At 42.8% G+C, this 18736-nt stretch overlaps 1 protein-coding gene across 39 annotated transcripts in view; it reads left to right on the forward strand.

Moving 5' to 3' along the window:
• celf4 (CUGBP, Elav-like family member 4) overlaps nt 1-18736 on the forward strand; it is a 73591-nt gene that overhangs the window by 4786 nt on the left and 50069 nt on the right. For all 39 annotated transcript variants that reach the window (XM_030051314.1, XM_030051333.1, XM_030051301.1 and 36 more), the window contains exon 2: nt 16150-16232. In XM_030051314.1, the coding sequence (XP_029907174.1) occupies nt 16150-16232 (83 nt within the window). The remainder of the gene's footprint in view (nt 1-16149; nt 16233-18736) is intronic.

Genomic DNA, 18736 nt, shown 5'->3' on the forward strand with positions numbered 1-18736 from the left:
ACCAGGATCAGAACACATTAGGCGTATTGTGTGTGGTGAGACCAGGAAACCATGATGTCAAATACATGACAGACTGATGTTGTTTTATTGCAGGCCTTTAGGTGTTACAGGTTGCCATTAGAGAAGTACCCCCTGCAACAAAGTAGGCTAAGACCAAATTTGCCTTTGAACAAGGAGAGAGAGGAGTGCGGGTGTGTTTTTTTGTCCTGCGGGTCTGCGTTAATGCAGCATGCATTCTGGCCTCACAGTTTCACTCTCGTTGCATCATCCTCTCTGTGGGATCCTTCTTTCCCCTCCTCTCGCATTTGGATTGGGATGAGTGCTTGCGTATGTGTGTGTGTGTGTGTGTGTGTGTGTGTGTGTGTGTGTGTGTGTGTGTGTGTGTGAGTGTGTGTGAGTGTGTGAGTGTGTGTGTGCGTATTTTTGTGAGTGTGTCTGTGTGCGTGCGAGGGTGCACACACACCTCCTCTCCTCCCTGGCCCAGAATACTCCACTCAGCTTAGCTCAGAATGCACGCTCAGGCCCCATGTCGTGCCCTGTTTCTATGACGACGCATCGCAATCGATGTTGAGTGTTTTGTCAGGGAGAGAGGCAACATGTGTCACTGAGGAGGTCGCCTCTCACCAAAGTACACCCCACCACCACCGGCACCGCACACACTCGCCAACCCTGTCCTGAAGGAGCCTAGAACTGCCAAGCAACAAGAAGGAAACAAGAGGCGGAGCCAGAGCGGTCGTGTAGGAGAATACACTGAGCCTAATTTGTCAGGCGGACCGTTGTCAAGCAAGTACTGCCTCCATTGTCCATTATTATTGGAGGGAACTGTCAGATGGGGGCCGGCTGATAGCCAAGCAGGGAGCTAGTTAGTCACAGTGAGAGATGACCACACAAAGCCAGGGGAGGGTGTGCTCATGGAGCTCCTGCAGGGATTAGCATGCTAACAGCAGGTCTGGAGTCATGAGGCCTGTCAGGGAGGTGGAGCCCTCTGGCTCCGCTGACCTCGGCATGCCTCTCATTAAAACCACTGACCTTTACACACATGCATACAGGGGTGTGTGTGTGTGTGTGTGTGTGTGTGTGTGTGTGTGTTTTGGGGGGCAGGTACTGAGGGATGGTCCTTGCTACCTTCCCGCTCATCTCACCCACTCACCCACACAAGACCACATTCAGCAAGCTGTAACAAATGTGGCACACACGCATATGATTGTACATGTACATGCATATGGACCACACACACTCACACACACGCACATATATTCTATTTTAGCTATGAACAGATATCTACAATTACACAATTGTATATTTTTTTCTTTTTTTTTTTTTTTTTACTAATTACAAAAAAGTCAAACGTTTAAATTATATAGTGCATTGCTATATGTCCCTTGGCTAAATAAAATGACTCATAAGACAGTTTTGATTAACCAAAAAAATACTACAATTAGCTTCATATTGATTCATTTTTTTATTTACATAACTGATTTTTTTGTGTTAATTGTAGAGGGACACATTTGCATCCTTTATTTTATGAAAATGTCTAGTCAGCAGAAATCAGTGTGTTACTTTGTAGCTAATGGTTCCACATGGTAAAGTCATGGCTCACTGTGGACGGCAGTGCTGACCTGTGGGGAAGCACTACAGTGAAGATTTGTGGCCATCATTCCGTAGGTCAGAGAGGCTGCTGACCTAAGCGATATTCTCATGGAAAAAATAATCATCACCTCTGCAACTGTGTGAGCGTGCTTTTTAGTGAGATGATAAGAGTTCCAGACAGGCGCAAAACTGCTTCACCAAAAGCTGCACCGTCCCCTTATTTTGAAAAAGAAAATTAAACATCCACATTCTGTGTGTTTCTTTTGTGCTCTCTATTCCTGCTCATTTTTTTATGACTTGGTATACACAGGATTGTGCAGTGAAATGTGATCTTTATCACTATTTTTTATCCTTTATCTTTATCACTATCAAAAGTGAATTTCTTAGAGGGGTAAAAATCACTCCAGGGGTGCAGTGTTTTATCTTTACCTCAACGCCACTGGCCATGCCAGGACTACACAAGGATATCAATATTCTGAAATACTGAAGACAAAAGTGATCCATGCTATTTCCAACGATCTCTAAGGCGAGAAACCTCCCTGAAATATTTATATGTACAGTGAAAGAGCTTTCTTGTGTTTTGACACAGTTAAATTCCTCGGCTGATAGCCCAGAGCTGGGTTAAAATGAAGTATGCCTTAAATGTTTCATCAACGTTTGGCCTTTTGTTTTCCATAAGAGAGGCTAAACAACTTGCACTGGCTTCCCCCTTTTTTACCCCAATCTTCCTTGCCTGTTGCCATGTTCTGTTGATATGGCGCACCATTCTTTCTGAGTCTGGAAAGAAAACAAAAAAAAAAAAAAAAATTGACAAAAGCTCCTTGGAGAGGTAAATAGTTTCTGTTTTCAAGGCTGTTGCATCAGCTAAGTATTATGGTGCTTTGTGGTAAATGTTTAAAGAGTTGACGCTTTGGGCCTGTTCAATCTTTCAGCTACACCCAACCTCACCCCCACACCCCTGCTTCAGATACCGCTGGCCAGTTCCGGAGATAGGGAATGCAATACTTTGGAAAAGCTGGAAAGTCTTTCATACAGTTTTTGACTTTTTTGATGATTGCATTAATTTTAGATTCTATTGTTAATAATAGGGCCTCCTGTAGGGAAAAGCCCAAACTGTTTTTTCTTAGCTTGATTGGAATTTTTGCAGGTTTTGGAATGTTAAAAATTGTGGGAAATGTAAAATATTTACTGTACTGATTTCAGCCTTGCCAACATTATATATTTCCTCAATTTGACACCACATGTATCAAGTCAGGCAATCATTTTCTCACTGAGAAACTGATATTGGTGGTTTTATGTCTCTTTGCTGTTTAATTTCATGTATGCTTTCTGTGCACTCCATTTCTGGAGGTTGTATCTGTGTCATCCAGTTACACTGGAACCATGCTATACATGGAATAGTAAAGTGTGGGAGGCTCAAAAAGCATGTCTTTGTTCGCCAGTCACAGGGTTACAAATGTCTTGTGAGTTATGATCTTGGTAATTGGTATCCTGCCATTTAGTGAACAGTTTCTGGCTTCATTTTAAAGCTTATAATATTATAATATCTGGCCTTAACATCTGTGTGTGTGTGTATGTGAGTCTGTGAGTGTGTGTGTGTGTGTGTGTGTGTGTGTGTGTGTGTGTGTGTGTGTGTGTGTGTGTGTGTGTGTGTGTGTGAGAGAGTGTGTGTGTGCATCTGTGTGTGTGTGTGTGTGTGTGTGTGTGTGTGTGTGTGTGTGTGTGTGTGTGTGTGTGTGTGTTCATGTGTGTGTATATGCGTCTGTGTGGGGGGTGGGGCTTGTGCTTTTTTCAGTGAGTCCAGGCATGCAGACCTGTTATTAATGTGCTTTATTTCTTTGGGCCTGAGAAACCTGTAGTATGTGATTTACACAGCTCTGCAGAAAGGACGACATGTGTGTGTGTGTGTGTGTGTGAGTGAGTGAGTGTGTGTGTGGCAAAGCCCCTCAATGGGCCATAGCAGCATGACACGGTGGCGATGTGAAAAATAGAGCCAAAGTTTTGCAGACGTAACTGTGCCAGTGCCCCAGTAATGCAAAACGACAGACATGACTTGTCACTGTTACATGTTTGAATTTTGTTTTTCTTTATGAAATCCATTTATTGAAATCCTATTTCATATATATCTATATAGATATAGATATAGATATAGATATAGATATTTTATTAATTTTAAAATTATCTGTTCATTTAGGTCCAGATTTTCTGATGGTGTGACATTTACCAGCAATTATTATGCCAACATTTATTTTAATTTCTTAGACTATATTCCCAAGGTCAACAACTATCTTAGTATGTGCAGTGAACGTATGTGTGTGTGTGTGTATGTGTGTGTGTGTGTGTGTTCATGTGTGTGTATGATACTATCTTAGTATCATGTTAAAAGCAATTTTTACTAATACCTTGCTGAGACCTGTGCATTCATTTTGGATACTGTAACAAGTCGTCACAGTTTCTCCAACCACTGGTGTATGTAGTCTTCATTGTGTTTTTAGTCCATAGGCAGATTTATGTAGACCAAACAAATCATTTGGCTGTAGAGAATTATGGTTCACAGAAAGTTGAATTGATGTTTTTTTCAGAACCAACCGAACTAACTGTAACTTGAAGTGGCATATCTAGGTCTGCCTGCTGGGATACTCTAAAGCAGGGATTACATGAGCCTTGTACTATTTGTCCCAGACAGAAAGCAGTCAGAGGCTCTTGAGCATGTGTGACTTGTCAGGCCAGACACATGTTTAGCCTCCTCTGAATGCATGTGAACAGCACCCTATGCAACGACTGCCAAGTTTGGCTATCTCTGATTCAATTCACTCTCTCTATCACCCGTCATGCCTATTTCATGTCCCCAATTAAAAATGCACCACGTTGACTTGTAAAAGGAAGGTGGGAATGGAGGTTAGGACTTTTCAAAGATCCCTCTCAATTATTCAAGACCAAGTTTGATTCAGAAAATGGAGGGGGATTAATAAGTCATGGGGAAGTTTTCAAGGGTTTGAGCACCAAATGTAATGTAAGATATTCTGATGAAACTAGCAGAATTATTGGACAGACAAAAAAAAAAAAAAAAAACATGGTGGTTGGTTGTACACTCTGCTTGACAAGCTGTGATTCCCAGAGTGGGCATGTAACATTTGATGAGAGAGATGAGAGCAGGACATCCTGAACTAGCACACTCAGTTCTATTTGTTTCTATTTTCTATCGATTATATGTTTGCTAGCTTAAGGAAAAAAGTTTGGATGGTGCAATTGCATTTTGAATGACATTCCATCTGCTGGACAGATTTTCGCTGAATTTGATATCTTTGAATTTGTATTTCAAATTGAATTAATATTTCTTCAAACCCTCGGGCCCATCGTGCTCTATTAGCATTCTCTGAAGACAGTATATATCATATTTGCGATGAAATCCTGCCATCCAAATCTTATTCACATCACACTGAGAGAAGTACATCAAGGATTTATCCTATCCTGCTCGTTGGAGAGCAGATAGACCAAAACAGATATTGCGGGTGAGGGAGATGGTGCAAGAGTGCGTAAAACAACAAGGAGCTCGAGAGAAAGAGAGAGGGAGGGGAGAGAGGGGGAGAGAGAGAGAGAGAGAGGGAGGGCAAGAGAAGGGGGAGAGAGATAGAGAGATGTTGAAACAGGAATGATGTAAGAGAATGCGTGAAAAGAGGCAAGGGAGATCTATGCAAGAGAGAGGGAGGGGAGGACACAAAGACAGAGAGAGAATATCAAGAGGCAGAGCAATACAAAAGAAAGGGAGCAGAGAGATTGTAAAGAGAGGTGGAGAGAGACGAAGAAAAGAGGCAGCAAGAGACTGTTCAATGACAAGCACCAAGTGAACAATAGGGAGGAAAGGAAGAGGAAGGGGGGGAGAGAGACTGAGAAACAAGAGAGAGAAGCGAGAGAGGGAGAGAGAGAGGTAGAAAGAGCGAGGGAGTCCCAGAGACAGATGTCGCCCTCCCTGGCCCCAGCAGATTGATAGCTTCTGGCCCAGTTCCATGCCAGGCTCTGACCCCTCTGTCCTCTGCTGTAATTTATAGGCTGCGTTTTGCCAGATTTAAGCACTACTCTGTGGCCATCATGGCTCAGGAAGGGAGAATGACCTTCCTGGGATGGGAGCAGAATTAGACCCCCGCAGCTCCCGGCTGCCCCGGGGGTAAATAAGCAAGTGCCCTCCACGTTAGCAGGCATTCTGACAACACGTTAATGGGACAAGTCCTATATTTGTCAGTGTGCTATTTTTTCTGTTGTTGTTATTGTTGTTGTTTTTCTCTTCAGTGTTAGCTGTGATAGTTTTATTTATTTATTCATTTACTGCATTTTAATATACAAATATGACGGATTTTAGTCGCATTGTTGGAAGTGGTGAGTCAGTGCGTGTTTGCTAAATAGTGTTTATTCACTGTAGTATTTTAAATGTTTTTGGTGTGTCTGTGCATTTGTAAGCATTGTCCACGTGTGTGTGCATGAATGGCTGCTTGCTGTGTAAGCGTTTATTAATGCATACGTGTGTTTTTGTATCAGTGTCGCTAGGTGTATTAGGAGTGTGTGTGCTCCAGTAGTAACGGCTTGCTAGCAGTGGGCTCAGCTGGGTCTGTGCTTGGCCATTCATGGCACTACCTCCATGCACAAATCAGCCCAGGGAACAATCTGGACAGAAAGCCTTCAACAAATTATTACAGATTTGCAATTTAATGGCTTCTGAGGTCTCTCCCAGCCCCACGGAGGTTCCCAACGAGACAGAGCCTATTAGTTTGGCCTTTTAATCACAGGACAGGAGATGGGAATCCTGACCAAACCTATACATACCCCACTTCACTTGGTATGGAATGATTTCAGTGGGTTTATAGATAGAGAAAGAGAAGTCTGTGTGTGCGTGAGTATATGAGCACTGGCTTGTTGAAGAGACGTGCTTTCCCTGGGGCAATGACCAGAAGAGAAGGAGAGAGAGAGACAGACAGACAGAGAGAGAGAGACAGAGAGAGACAGAGAGAGAGAGAGAGAGAGAGAGAGAGAGAGAGAGAGAAAGAGAGAGAACACAGTGCTCCATGGACGCATAGTCCATCAATACCATGAGGAAACACTGGGCAAGAGCAATTCAATCTCTGTAGGCACTGCCCCAAGCAAATAACAGCCTACTTCACAATCCACCTATCCTGTAAAAAATGGAAAAATAGTTTCCAAAGTCATGTTCCAATATTCTTTTCAATAAGTTTTGTTTCACTGTAATTTGAAAATATATATTAAAGAAAAAAAAAACTACCCTTTCCTCATCAAACCAACCCAAATCCTTCAAAAATGGAAAAAAAAAATTGGAACCAGAAAAAGGTTAGACAATACATTTATTAAAGTGTATACATCAATGTACTCAGTTAAGATAACAAAGCCTCTACTCAAAAGCTTTACTACTGGAAAAATCTGTTAATGTTCAGGTAATATTTTCCATGTTGAACCACAATGGGCTGACAGCTCCATAAGATAGACATAACCCTGTAAATCAAAGCACATAAGAATCATATGTTCTGCAAATTAACCGTAATCTGTGTTGCAGAGCTAAAATAGCATATTTTGGGTGAATTATAAAATTACTCACAAGGCGATTTCCAATCATACAGTATGGTAGAGGTAATATGTTCTGCATAGGAAAACAATTTTTGGCAAATTTTTGATACTATTTGCAACAGACCAAGCAGGGTGTCCAACCAAGTCTTTTCCCAGAGTTATAGCTGCCCTGCCTAATGTGCCGTCAATGCAAAATGTAAAAACTATCATTCCCATCTGCCTTTCAATGTCCCAATTTGTCCAGAGGAAGCAGGGCTTTCTTGAGCTGGATAAAAGTGACTGCCAAAGGGGCTAAATATTTATAATTATCTGCGACTGGAGAGCCGACAAAAGGACTTTGAAAATCGACTTTGTGCGCCAAAGGCCTCATTAGTCTGACGACAACAGAATGTCCCCTCCACTGGCAGGCAGAAAACACAGGTATCTGCAAAGCTATTAAAAGCATGCAGTCATGCAGCCTTCTGTAGCCCATCCGCTAGCTGTTTGGGATTAGAAGCTGCTTAATGCGCTAATGTTAATATGCTAATGTGTTAATGTTATGTTAGTGAATTATTAGGTGATTTAAGAAATGACTGGCTGCTGTTTTGTTGGTCTTAGGCATTGCCACGTTGGTAAGGAGGGATAACTGTGTTTACTTTGCATATGGAAATCCCTGAATGCCTTTCATCTGCCCTTCCTATAGCGACTAGTGGTCCATGTTAGCTTTGCAAACATCTTAATTGCGTTAAATGGAGGAAAAAGGGGGGGAGATTAAAAGCCATTAATGTGTGCTGTGTGAGGGTATGCTATTCCCGGGATGGTGCTTTTGTTCACTTTGGCAAAGCAGAGGAGAGAGTTTCACCTTGAAACTCAATGCACACCAGAAACACTGTCATTGTGTCTACCTAAAATGTTGCTCTGTGTCTCTCTCTCTCTCTCTCTCTCTCTCCTTCTCTCTCTCTCTCTCTCTATCACAACTTCATCACTTCCTCTTTCTCTTGCTATTTTATACACTGTCAGACACCCTTTGCCCCCTTTGCATTTCTTTTTGTGACTGCCTCTCTCCATTCCTCTTACTCTCTTTGTCTGTCTCCCATTTTCTCTCTGTCTATCTCTCTCTTGCTTTCCCTTTGTAGCACTGTTTCTCTCCATTGCTCTCTCTCTCTCTCTGTCTGTCTAAGCGTCAGATAAGCTCACTGGGGGAGACTTTAGAGGACTCTCCATCTGTGTATAAATAGCTCTGGATGAATTATTGAGGGACCTGGGGTTGCTAATAATCCCGCAGGACCCATCTGACAATGACACAGAAGATGGAGGGAAAACAATTACGCAGGCTTTCTCCTTCAGAGGAGTGGGAATGGGGGTGGGTGGGGGGATTCAGTGGCCTCTGGGAGCCTCCTCGCGGGGCCCAACATCTTGGCTAATAAACCCAATTAAGTCTCCGGAATCAATCGGAGCCCCGGGAGCGTCCTCTCTCTTCCTTCCCCGGACGGCGTGCAACAACAGGAAGTGTAATGATTCATGTTCCCCCTTCTGCGTTTGGATCGTCCTCTCATCTCCGTCTTGCAGGCTGGCAAGGCGGACGGGATAGGACAGGATGTCCGCCGAGGCAGGATAATAGGACGGGGAGAGGAGAGGAGAAGAGAGGAGAGGAGAGTGAAGTGGAGAGGAGAGGTGCACAGAGGAATATTAATGGGAGTGTTTATCCTGTAAGTGTTCTATCAGGGGGACGAAACATGGGACCACTCCCATGACGGACTGACAGCACTTTCTCTTCCTAGCGTTACACGTGACAGTATTCATATTTTATCTGCATCTGCTTTTACCATCTTTTTGATAAATGTGCCAGGTCATTGCCTGACCTTTGCCCCCCTGAAATACTGCTAATAATGCATAGAATAATATGGCTTTTTCTCTTGTGGTCTTTTGTAACTCATTGGGTAGAACATGGCACTGTATTCATCTGTCTATCTATCTGTTTATCTACCTGTCAGTCTTAACCTGTTAGATTGATATAGTAGGCCAATTTTGGCCTTTTATTAATATCAGAGGTCAGCCAGCCATGTCACCTACTGCTGATACGACCAGTTCCTATACATAAAAAAGGCTGTAAAAGCTGTAAGGACATTTTATTCTCTTTACGCATTTTATTTATCCTTTTTAATTGTCCAATGATGTTTTTTGTTAAGTAATTCTTTATTTGAAGGCAGAAGGAACTGCCAAACCCTAAAATAAAATGACTAGTATGAGTTTCAGTGGAGAGTTTTAGTGTCTCATGATGGTCTAAAGACTGTTTCAGAGGCTTTTCCACACTGCCAAGAATAAATTCCTGAGATTAAGTATAGATTTCCAGTCATTTTATGGCAGGAGAAGAGTCAAAAAATAAACAACCATCTAATTTTTATTTCTATTTATCTTACAGTGCTTTAATAGTTAATGTTAACTCCAAGGTAGTCAGTCTGGTACGTTAGGGTACCAACAGACTTTTTGGTTCATCCAAAGAGTCATTCCTTCTTTAATAATTCAAATGATGAAAAGCTAAATTTGGGTCGCCCAAACATTTCCTGACAAAATGGCTGAAGTAGGATATAAGTGAAGCTATTTGTCAGGCTGGATGATGAGTGCAGTTTTAGACATCCAAGATGTGTGTTTTACCAACACAGGAGCTGTTAACAGATGTGTGCGTGTGTATACGTGTGTATGTGCGGGTGTATCTCCTGTTATGTTATGTGTGTATGTTGTACTGTGAGAGTGATGCTTTTCAGGTACTAATTTTTGAGCTCATACATCACATGCATGCCCAATATGTGTGTATTTTCTCTGTGTGTTCTTTCTCGGACCCTCAGGGGACCAGGGTTGAGGGTGCAATGGGATTGTGTGTGTGTGTGTGTGTGTGTGTGTGTGTGTGTAGTGGCGGTTGTGGTGGGTGGGGGGACAGCGACACTGTCCTAATGATGCATTTTCTACTCCATTGATTCAGTGGCTCTGCTCTCCAGTAAATCCTTCACATGCAACACATTAGAGCTAGCCCTTTTTCCTCCTCCGCCAATCGATTAGCACAGCTTAGAGACGGCCACTCTGGGAAGCAGAGGGAGAGATGGGACTTGTTATCTTCAGGGACTTACACACACACACACTCACACACACACACACACACACACACACACACACACACACACACACACACACACACACAAACTAATGCCATTTCAAGGTTCTTCTTTTCCTTTCTTGCACCTTTTTAGTCAAAGAAACTAAACCAACGTCAGGCTGTATGTATTACTTTTTCTGCCTCCATTTATTGTAGTTTCTCAAACAGTGTGAGAAAATATTTAGTATGTAGTAATCTCTTGATTGCTATATTACACATATTTCACATGGAGGTTACCCACAGCCCACAGTTGCTCTTTGTTTTGTCTTGTAAATAGTTACTGTTTTTATTTATTTATTTATTTATTTTTTTTAGGTGTGCAACTTAGGCATTTGTGTCTCCTGATGTGAAAGGATCAGGCCAAATGTAGCAAACACTGAGCTGTTACACAGTAGTATGAATGACTGGTGATTTTCAATCCTTTTGTTGTCGTAAATCATACAACTTTATTGCTACCCAAGGCACTTTGCGGGCAACTTACACACCATTTATCCTCGCTATTATCGCAGTGTACGGTCAAAATGGAACACTCAAACCCTATGAGACATTCATTTGGAATGATGATACGACAGTTTTGCTGAAGATGTCCAGTTATCAAAATTTATTTGACAACCCCCCCAGTCAATCAGAACTGCAGGACAAAGTGTTATAACTTTTATTCAAAATCCTCCCTGACTAGAGAGTAATTTAGTTACAACGGGAACTACTATTGTTCTAAATTATTATGTCTCACGCTTCTATTAATGGAAAATGTAGTCACATGACTCGAGGATGTACAGTAGTCACGTCCATCGAGTTTCATCCTTCTGTTTAGCTGCTATTGCTTTGTCTTACCTCACTTTCCCTTTTCCTTATTGGCTTGCTCAGTGTGTATTTCTATATTAAAGATTCTGCTTGTTTCCCTGAAGAGAAGACTGAGGGATATGCATATAGCAGCCTATAGAAGAGCTGGAACTACTATAATGCTCCATTATAAATGAATTCACCTCCCTTTTCATAATATTGCCCCTTAGTTCCATCTCGCCCTGCTGAAATAATATCACACTCAAGACCAGCATTCATTAGTCCCCGAAACAGCTCCTGAATTTTTAAGGCCTGTTTTACACAATGAAAAAAATGCTTGATATGGTCTCTGAACAGTAATTGAAGATTTTTTTCACTCTTCACACAGACTACTGTACTATTCTCTGAGCTCATATTGTGGGCTTCAAAGTGCTTTTTTATTTAATCAGGGTTTACAGCTGCCAATTAAAGATTTTAAGATGATACGGGGAGAAAGAAGGAGTGTTCCCGGAGACCTTGGCCATGTCCCCTAAAATACCCCTATCCTCTGTCTCTTTTTTCCATTGTGAGTAATGATCTGAAAGGTCAGGAAAGGTGAAGGGGATATGAGGGACTGCTGCTCACTTTATTGAATTACCATTCCTCGCAGAACTAAATGTGTGGGGGCTTGTCTGGGTTTTTCACTTTGATTCCAGTTACAGAAGGAAATGCTTGTCCTATTCAAAGTCAGCTTTTCAAATTCTGCCAATAACTTTCGATATATGTTAGTATTAGCAGTATAATTACAACTATTCAACAGAGTTTGCTTGTAAAGAGATAAGAATCTATTCAACGTGTTGGAACACTAACATTATTAGTGGAAATTATGATTGAAACAGCTTCATTATAAATTTTCAAACACAAAATGGAGGGATTTTTTTATACAGTATGTTGAAAAGCAGATTTTTTTTCTGCATGGCAGGCCTCCACCATCGTTATGCTGTCTTCATTTTTATGTTGCTTTGAACCAGATCTGAACTGAATAGTAATAATCATATCGTGTTTTTTCGGTGTCCCAGTAACAGCAGCACAAGGGCAATTGTACCACTGCTGAATCACATACTCTTTCAGGCTTAATACAACACTTATTAGTATTCTTATTCTGCACTCAATGGTACTCGTTTCCATCATATGCCTAAAAGACCAAGGCTTTATGGGGTATTTCTCTGAACACAATAAGTCTGGAATTTTCTTCGATCTGACCCATTTGAAAAGTGAATTGAAGAGTGTTATCTAAGCCTTAGCACTCACAAATATCCAGTCAGAACGCTCTTGTCTTAAGGTCAATCTTTCAAAAAGGAAAAAAAAAAGAAAAAACATTCCTCTGTTTATTGAGCAAAGACTGTCCTTGGTCAACCCTTTCAAGCGGAGATAAGTGCTAACAGGACTGAGGTGGGGGAGACGTGGCGATTTCTATTGACTGACTGAAATTGGACAGCCTCAAACAAAGTTTCATGCCAAAGTTTTTCGAGGCAGAGTTCCAGGGCTTTGCAGCGTGGAGTATCTCGCCTCACCATGGATAAAGCTTTTTAATGCTATTGACTCTTTTTAGGCGCTTACCAAGATGTTCTGAAATATTTAAATGATCACTGGGAGTTTCTCCCCATCTGCAGCTGGGAATAAAAAGACAGAGGGAGAGGAGGGAACTTTTTTTTCCTGGCTTTTTCAGTCCTGGAATTAATATGCACAAGATAATTAGAGAATTCCGCACAATAACATTGTCCCCTAGCTTTCTAGTGTTCGGTGGCATAAAGCAATGGATGCTGATGTAAAGTAATTTGTGGATCCAGTAACACTCCACAGCGCTCACTGTGTATTACGTCATGATTGCATGCGTGGTTACCCTGCCACCCATTTTTATTGCAGGACGAAAAGGCATAGAGGGCACATTGGTTCCTATCAGGATTTAATCCGTTTTACAGATATATTTGGTCAATGTCAGCCTTTCATTAGAAATCAGATCGACCACAGCTCAAGTAAAGGGCATACAAGTATGAATGAATATGCTGTTATATTATAATTATCGTCATCGTAATTAGTATTATTAGAAATATTATTGCTACAGTATTTCTAGTATCAAGATTCCCCATAACATGGCTGACTGTTGTTGGAAAACCAGTAAAAGACACAGGTGCTTTGAATATAAAAGTCTAAAATGTTAGTATCCTAGTCAATTTATGAAGTTAAGTGGCTGATGCAATTGGTTTTCAGTGGGTGAGATGGCTCCAAGTCTTGTTAAACTTGTGTCGCCCATGGCAGACTACAGGCCTGTAACCCTCCAGTTCAAGTACAAAAACAACAAAAGTGGGTTTTACAAGGTTTTCACATGACAGTGGTTTTAAGGCGGATGAAAGGAATAGACATTTTCAAACATTCATCCTGTTGGGCATCTGTAAAAGATAGGTGATCAAGTCAAGGTTTCCCATCGTTAACAAGGTTAAAAGCCCTATGTGGTCCAACATGGCTGTCGTTTTAATGAGGCCTGGTGACAGTTGGTGGATTTCGCCACTGAAGCTACTGTCTTTTCTTCTCTTCCCCCCCTCCAATAAGTATTCATAGTCTCCACCATTCCCTTGTCACTTTCTTTCATCTTTTCTCTTCTCCATATTCTCCTCTCTCTCACTCACTCTCTCTCCCTCTCCCTCTGTCTTTCTCTGTCTTTCTCTCTCTCTCAGTGGGTGTGTGTCCCTTTAGGGTGTCTGCAGCAGTTGAGATAAGAAGCGAGTGTAGGACACAGGGGGATGGTGTTCACAGAAGCTAGGTGATCTTATCTACTCTCTCTCTCTCTCTCTCTCTCTCTCTCTCTCTCTCCCTCTCTGTCTATCTCTCTCTTCTCCTCTCCCTCTCTCACTGAGCATCCCTTGCTGCACTGCTTTCCTCTGTGTTGTTCTCCACCCCCTCTTCTTTTGCTCCTTTGCCCTTCTTTCTCTACCCCTCTCTTTCTCCCCTCTCTTTCTCTGCTTGCCTCCCTTTCCTTTTCTCACACACATACATCCTCTCAGATCCCCTCTGAGGTGCTGTTGATTTGAATTTGAAGTGATGGGAAACCAAATTGGCAGCATTGACAGCAGAAACAAACAGCTTATCTCTCTCTCCTGGGCCAATATGGGTCTCAGTCAGATACTGGAGCCGCTGCCAGCATCTGACTTGTGACAATGATGATAAATTGAACGTTTGTTGACTGTCACTTTTCATGCTTGTGTGTGTGTGTGTGTGTGTGTTTGGGGGGCAGAGGGTGCAAACATGCTAGTGTCTGTGCATGTGTGTGCACTTGTGTATGTGTGTGTTTGTGAATTCACTGAATGAGGTGCAAGCGGACGTATGTGGTGCAAACATGTGACCACGTCGTGTGTCTCAGACGTGTGAATCAGAGGCTTGCGCATGTTTGCTGTGGGACGACTCTGGCATGTAGCGTTAACACGACAGGCCCGGGGAGGAGGAGGAGGTAGCCAAGCTGTCAGCAGCCAGCTCCCACTTCGCCTAATGAGAGAGAGGCCTGTTAATTAAAAACACCAACAGGCGGAGCTCCCCAGCGTCCCGCCATCAGGACGACCCAGGGTTAAAGACATGGAGCCGTGAGGATGGGAGGCATGCTGCTTCTACATACATGGTGCTGCCCACAACAGTAAATAGCCCCCAGTATGCTAAAAGAACAAAGCAAAGCAATACTGGGAAAAGCTATAAGAGGGAGTTCTCTCTTTTAACTGCACAGTGTTTGTGTTTTTTGGGGGAGGGGTGTAGGATAATCCTGTAAAGCCTGGCCCTTGATGTTCCCAAAACAAACTCTAATTCTTTTGTCTTCTTGTGCTCATGTTTCTAGCATGGCAGCGAAGAACATTTTGTTGACGTTTCCATGTAGCTTCTGTGATTCAGAAAAACTGGAAGAATTCATTTCAATCCCCTTGCATTAATAGGGTTATTTCTTCCTTCTAGACTCTATTTCTCCTTCGTCTTTCCAAAAATTATTTGCTTTCTCATTCAAATGTTTGATGTGTGTCTGGTGCCACTAAAATGACGCTGCTGGTGTTTTAAATTGATCAGAATCTTTTCTGCATCCGCACTTAGAGCAAACCAGCAAAACATCTGCAAGCTGAAGTGTGATATTTACCTTCAACTGAATTGTGTCATTGTATTGTGTAATTGTCTTTGAAATTATTTTATTAAGCTGTCAAACACATGAATCATTAGCCTTGATCTGCAGATTGACAGTTTGTCAGCTCTCTGACAGTGGTGTGTGCTTCACTGTCAACAAGGGGGGTGGCAAGAGAACGACTTACACATTCCCCACGGCTTCTTCTTGCTTGCCTCCTGCATCTCCATCTTCCATCCACCCCCTCATGTCAGCCCAGGTGCTAACAAAACCGAGCATTGTGGGTAGTCTTGGAACATATGGAGCAGGGAGAGAGAGAAAGGGAGGATGCAGGGAGAGGGGGTGAGAGAGAGAAGCTGTCAGGAAAATGTCTATCCCTGTCACAGCAGACAGAAGAGTGCGATGGACGAATGGATAACTGCTATTTTAGACTGCCAGGGAGAGAGCTCCATCAGATTTGATGTGTTTTGCAGGCAGAGTGGCTCTCATGAATCACGTACACAAATCTCCATATTGCAAAAGCGACATTTTTTTCCATTTCAGTTTTGCATGCATATGGATTGTGTTTGTGTACACAGAAATGTTCAGTTTGTTCAGTTGCTGTAATGTTGTTCATGATGCACAAACACGTGCAGGCGCGCACACACACACGCACACACACACACACACGCACACACACACACACACACACACACACACACACAAGCGAATTCCCAGTGTGGCCATGTAGGCAGACTTTCAGAGCTATGGCTGCAGGCTTACTCTGGGTTTGTATATGTGTGTGTGCATGTGTGTTGTTTTTGGCTATTCACTGATGATTGGTGCAGCCTCCCCCCCGCTCTGCCTGTCTCTCCCTCTCTGTCCCCAGTTCACATAACATAATTATCTTCTTTTTCTTCCTCCCTCCCTCCCTCCATTCTTTTTCCCTCTCTTGCTGTCTTTCCAGGCTGTGCCTTCCTCACCTACTGTGCCAGAGAGTCAGCCCTGAAAGCCCAGAACGCTCTGCATGAGCAGAAGACCCTGCCAGGGGTAAGTTATACATGAGGAACACCATGTGCACCCCGAAGCACGTTCTTAAATAAATACGCACCACAGATAAGCTCTGTCGCCTTAAGACACTCACATACAAAGACACACAAATGCACACACTCATATGCATACACAAAGCCCTATATTTATTTCACATCAAAGGGGACTCACCATTTCTTAATACTTGTCATGTACTGTTTATCATAGACCGTACATCAGACATGTGTACCCCCCCTCCCGTCCCTCTTTTTAAACATCCGTCCTCTTCCTCTGCTGCTCTCCTCTTCTCCCTGCCTCCCTCTCTCTTCACTCTCCCTCTGACAGTCACACACACAAACCCATAGGGAGAAACCACACACAGCATCGCATCATAGCCACACTATTTATAGTCTTTCCTTCAGTTTGTGTAAATGAGTGTGTGTGAGCGTGCGCGTGTGTGTGGGCAAATGTGAGAGAGAAAGAGAGAGAGAGAGAGAGAGAGAGAGGGAAAAGAGGGTGGGTGGGTGGATGTATTTGTACATTTATGTGCATGCACTGCATTATGCCAGGACTGGGAACAACATGATTGTGCATCACAGATGTACATCACGCCAGCATATCATCTCAACAGATGTTCACATGCTGTGGATGTTGCCACTCATATGTACAATGCAGTTGGAGGCAACGCATAGCTTGTTTTTATGCTCCGCGTAAACCCTGCCCTTATTTATGTATGCTGGAATGAGAAATTTTTGACATTATCATAGAACCTACATGTGTGTTTTTATTAGTGTTGACCTATACCAATATGTCTTTCTGCGTGTATGTGTGAGTCTTTGTTTGTGTGAGCATGAGGGAGTACCAATATGCATTTGCTTCAGTGCTTGCATGATTTTGTGATTGCATATTTCTGTGTTTGTTTGCGTAGGTGTGTTTGTGTCTAAGTGTACGTGCGTGCATGCTTGTGTGAGGGAGTATGAAAATGCATTTGCCTCAGCGCGAGCATGAGCGTGCATGCATCTGAATGTGTTCCTGATTTCGTGATTGCGTGCATACATATGTGTGGGCGTGTGTACATGCTGTGTGTGTGAGTGCATGTCCGCCTGTGTACACTTGTGTTTGTGCATGTGTGTGCATGTGTGTGTGTGTGTGTGTGTGTGTGTGTGTGCGCGTGTTAGGAAGTTTTGATGCGTCTCTGTCAGGCCTGGCTCGGTTTGCTCTGTTCGTTTTTAATGACGCCTCCAGGGAAGCTGACAGTCGCCGTGTTGAGCGCACAGCCTTTGATGTGAGTGATTATGACATCACAGACGTGCAGCCGAGAGGAGCGGAGGAGTGGGGATCCGTGCTCTCGCTTTTTTCACTTCCCACTGGCATATTATTCACAAAGAAGGAGGGAAAGAGAGAGAGAGAAAGAGAAAGAGAAAGAGAGGGGGAGAGATTAAATATTTGGCCAAAATGAGAATGTGATTTTGCCTTCACACAGAATGTGCTGCTGATTGATGTTTTCGCCTTTGTTGCTATTGTTTGACAAGGTGCAGAATATATGAATGTTAGACGGCCTTTTATTGAGGACACGATCCATACATCTTTAAGGCAAGGTGTTTGTATTGGTATTGTAGAGCATACAACTCTGCATAATGGTGCACCAACTGCAAATGAATTTAATCAGAGTCACTAGCAATATACCATTGCTTTAGTAGGGGATGCTAATTAGCAATGCCATTGTCAGTAGAGGACAGTGTCAGGTTTTCATTTGATCGATGGTGAGCGTTAAGTAAACAAAGGTAATTCCATAGGACAGACCTAGATGCTCAACAAACCCTGAAGCAGAGCACTCAGGGAGGGAGACAAGGAGACTGTCTTTTGTTGCTGGTGGAGGTGAAGCCAGCAAAACAGAACAAATGAGTTCATTAGAAACAGAACAGGGACTTGGCCCTGGGAAAGGCAGCGGGACGTTTTATGGCGAGCAACTATACCCTCTTTCCTCCTCTCCTTTTTTCTGTGCTACCTTCTTCTCTGCAGCTCTCCACCTTCTATCTACCCACCCCACACAGACACAGACACAGAGACACACACACACACACACACTCTCTCTCTCTCTCTCTCTCTCTCTCACAGACCAACACATCCAAAACCCTGCAAACGAAATCCTTTTTTCCCCCTTAAAGCCTCTTTCCACTTTGCTTCGTGTCCTGATGCGCTTTTTATCGTCAAACTTGCTCCCCAACCCTGACGTTTAAAAAGTTTCTCAGGGTCCTTTTTCTTTCCCATTCAGGTGAGCGAAAAGGAGGGGATTTGGCTTCCTAATGGAAATACCCTGTAAGCATGGCTGTAGGCTGTTGGTGTAGCACAGACAAAGAACTAAGGGCTGCTTCTGCTGCTGTGAGTGTGTGTGTGTGTGTGTGTGTGTGTGTGTGTGCATACATTTTTTGTGTGTGTGTACGTAATTGAGTATGTATACCGCAAGCAGAGACTTTGGTAAACAAAGGTACAAAAGTACAAAAGTGATTGTGAAAGCGATGTTT

The sequence above is a fragment of the Myripristis murdjan genome, chromosome 5 (assembly GCF_902150065.1).
Source record: "Myripristis murdjan chromosome 5, fMyrMur1.1, whole genome shotgun sequence".
Lineage (NCBI taxonomy): Eukaryota > Metazoa > Chordata > Actinopteri > Holocentriformes > Holocentridae > Myripristis > Myripristis murdjan.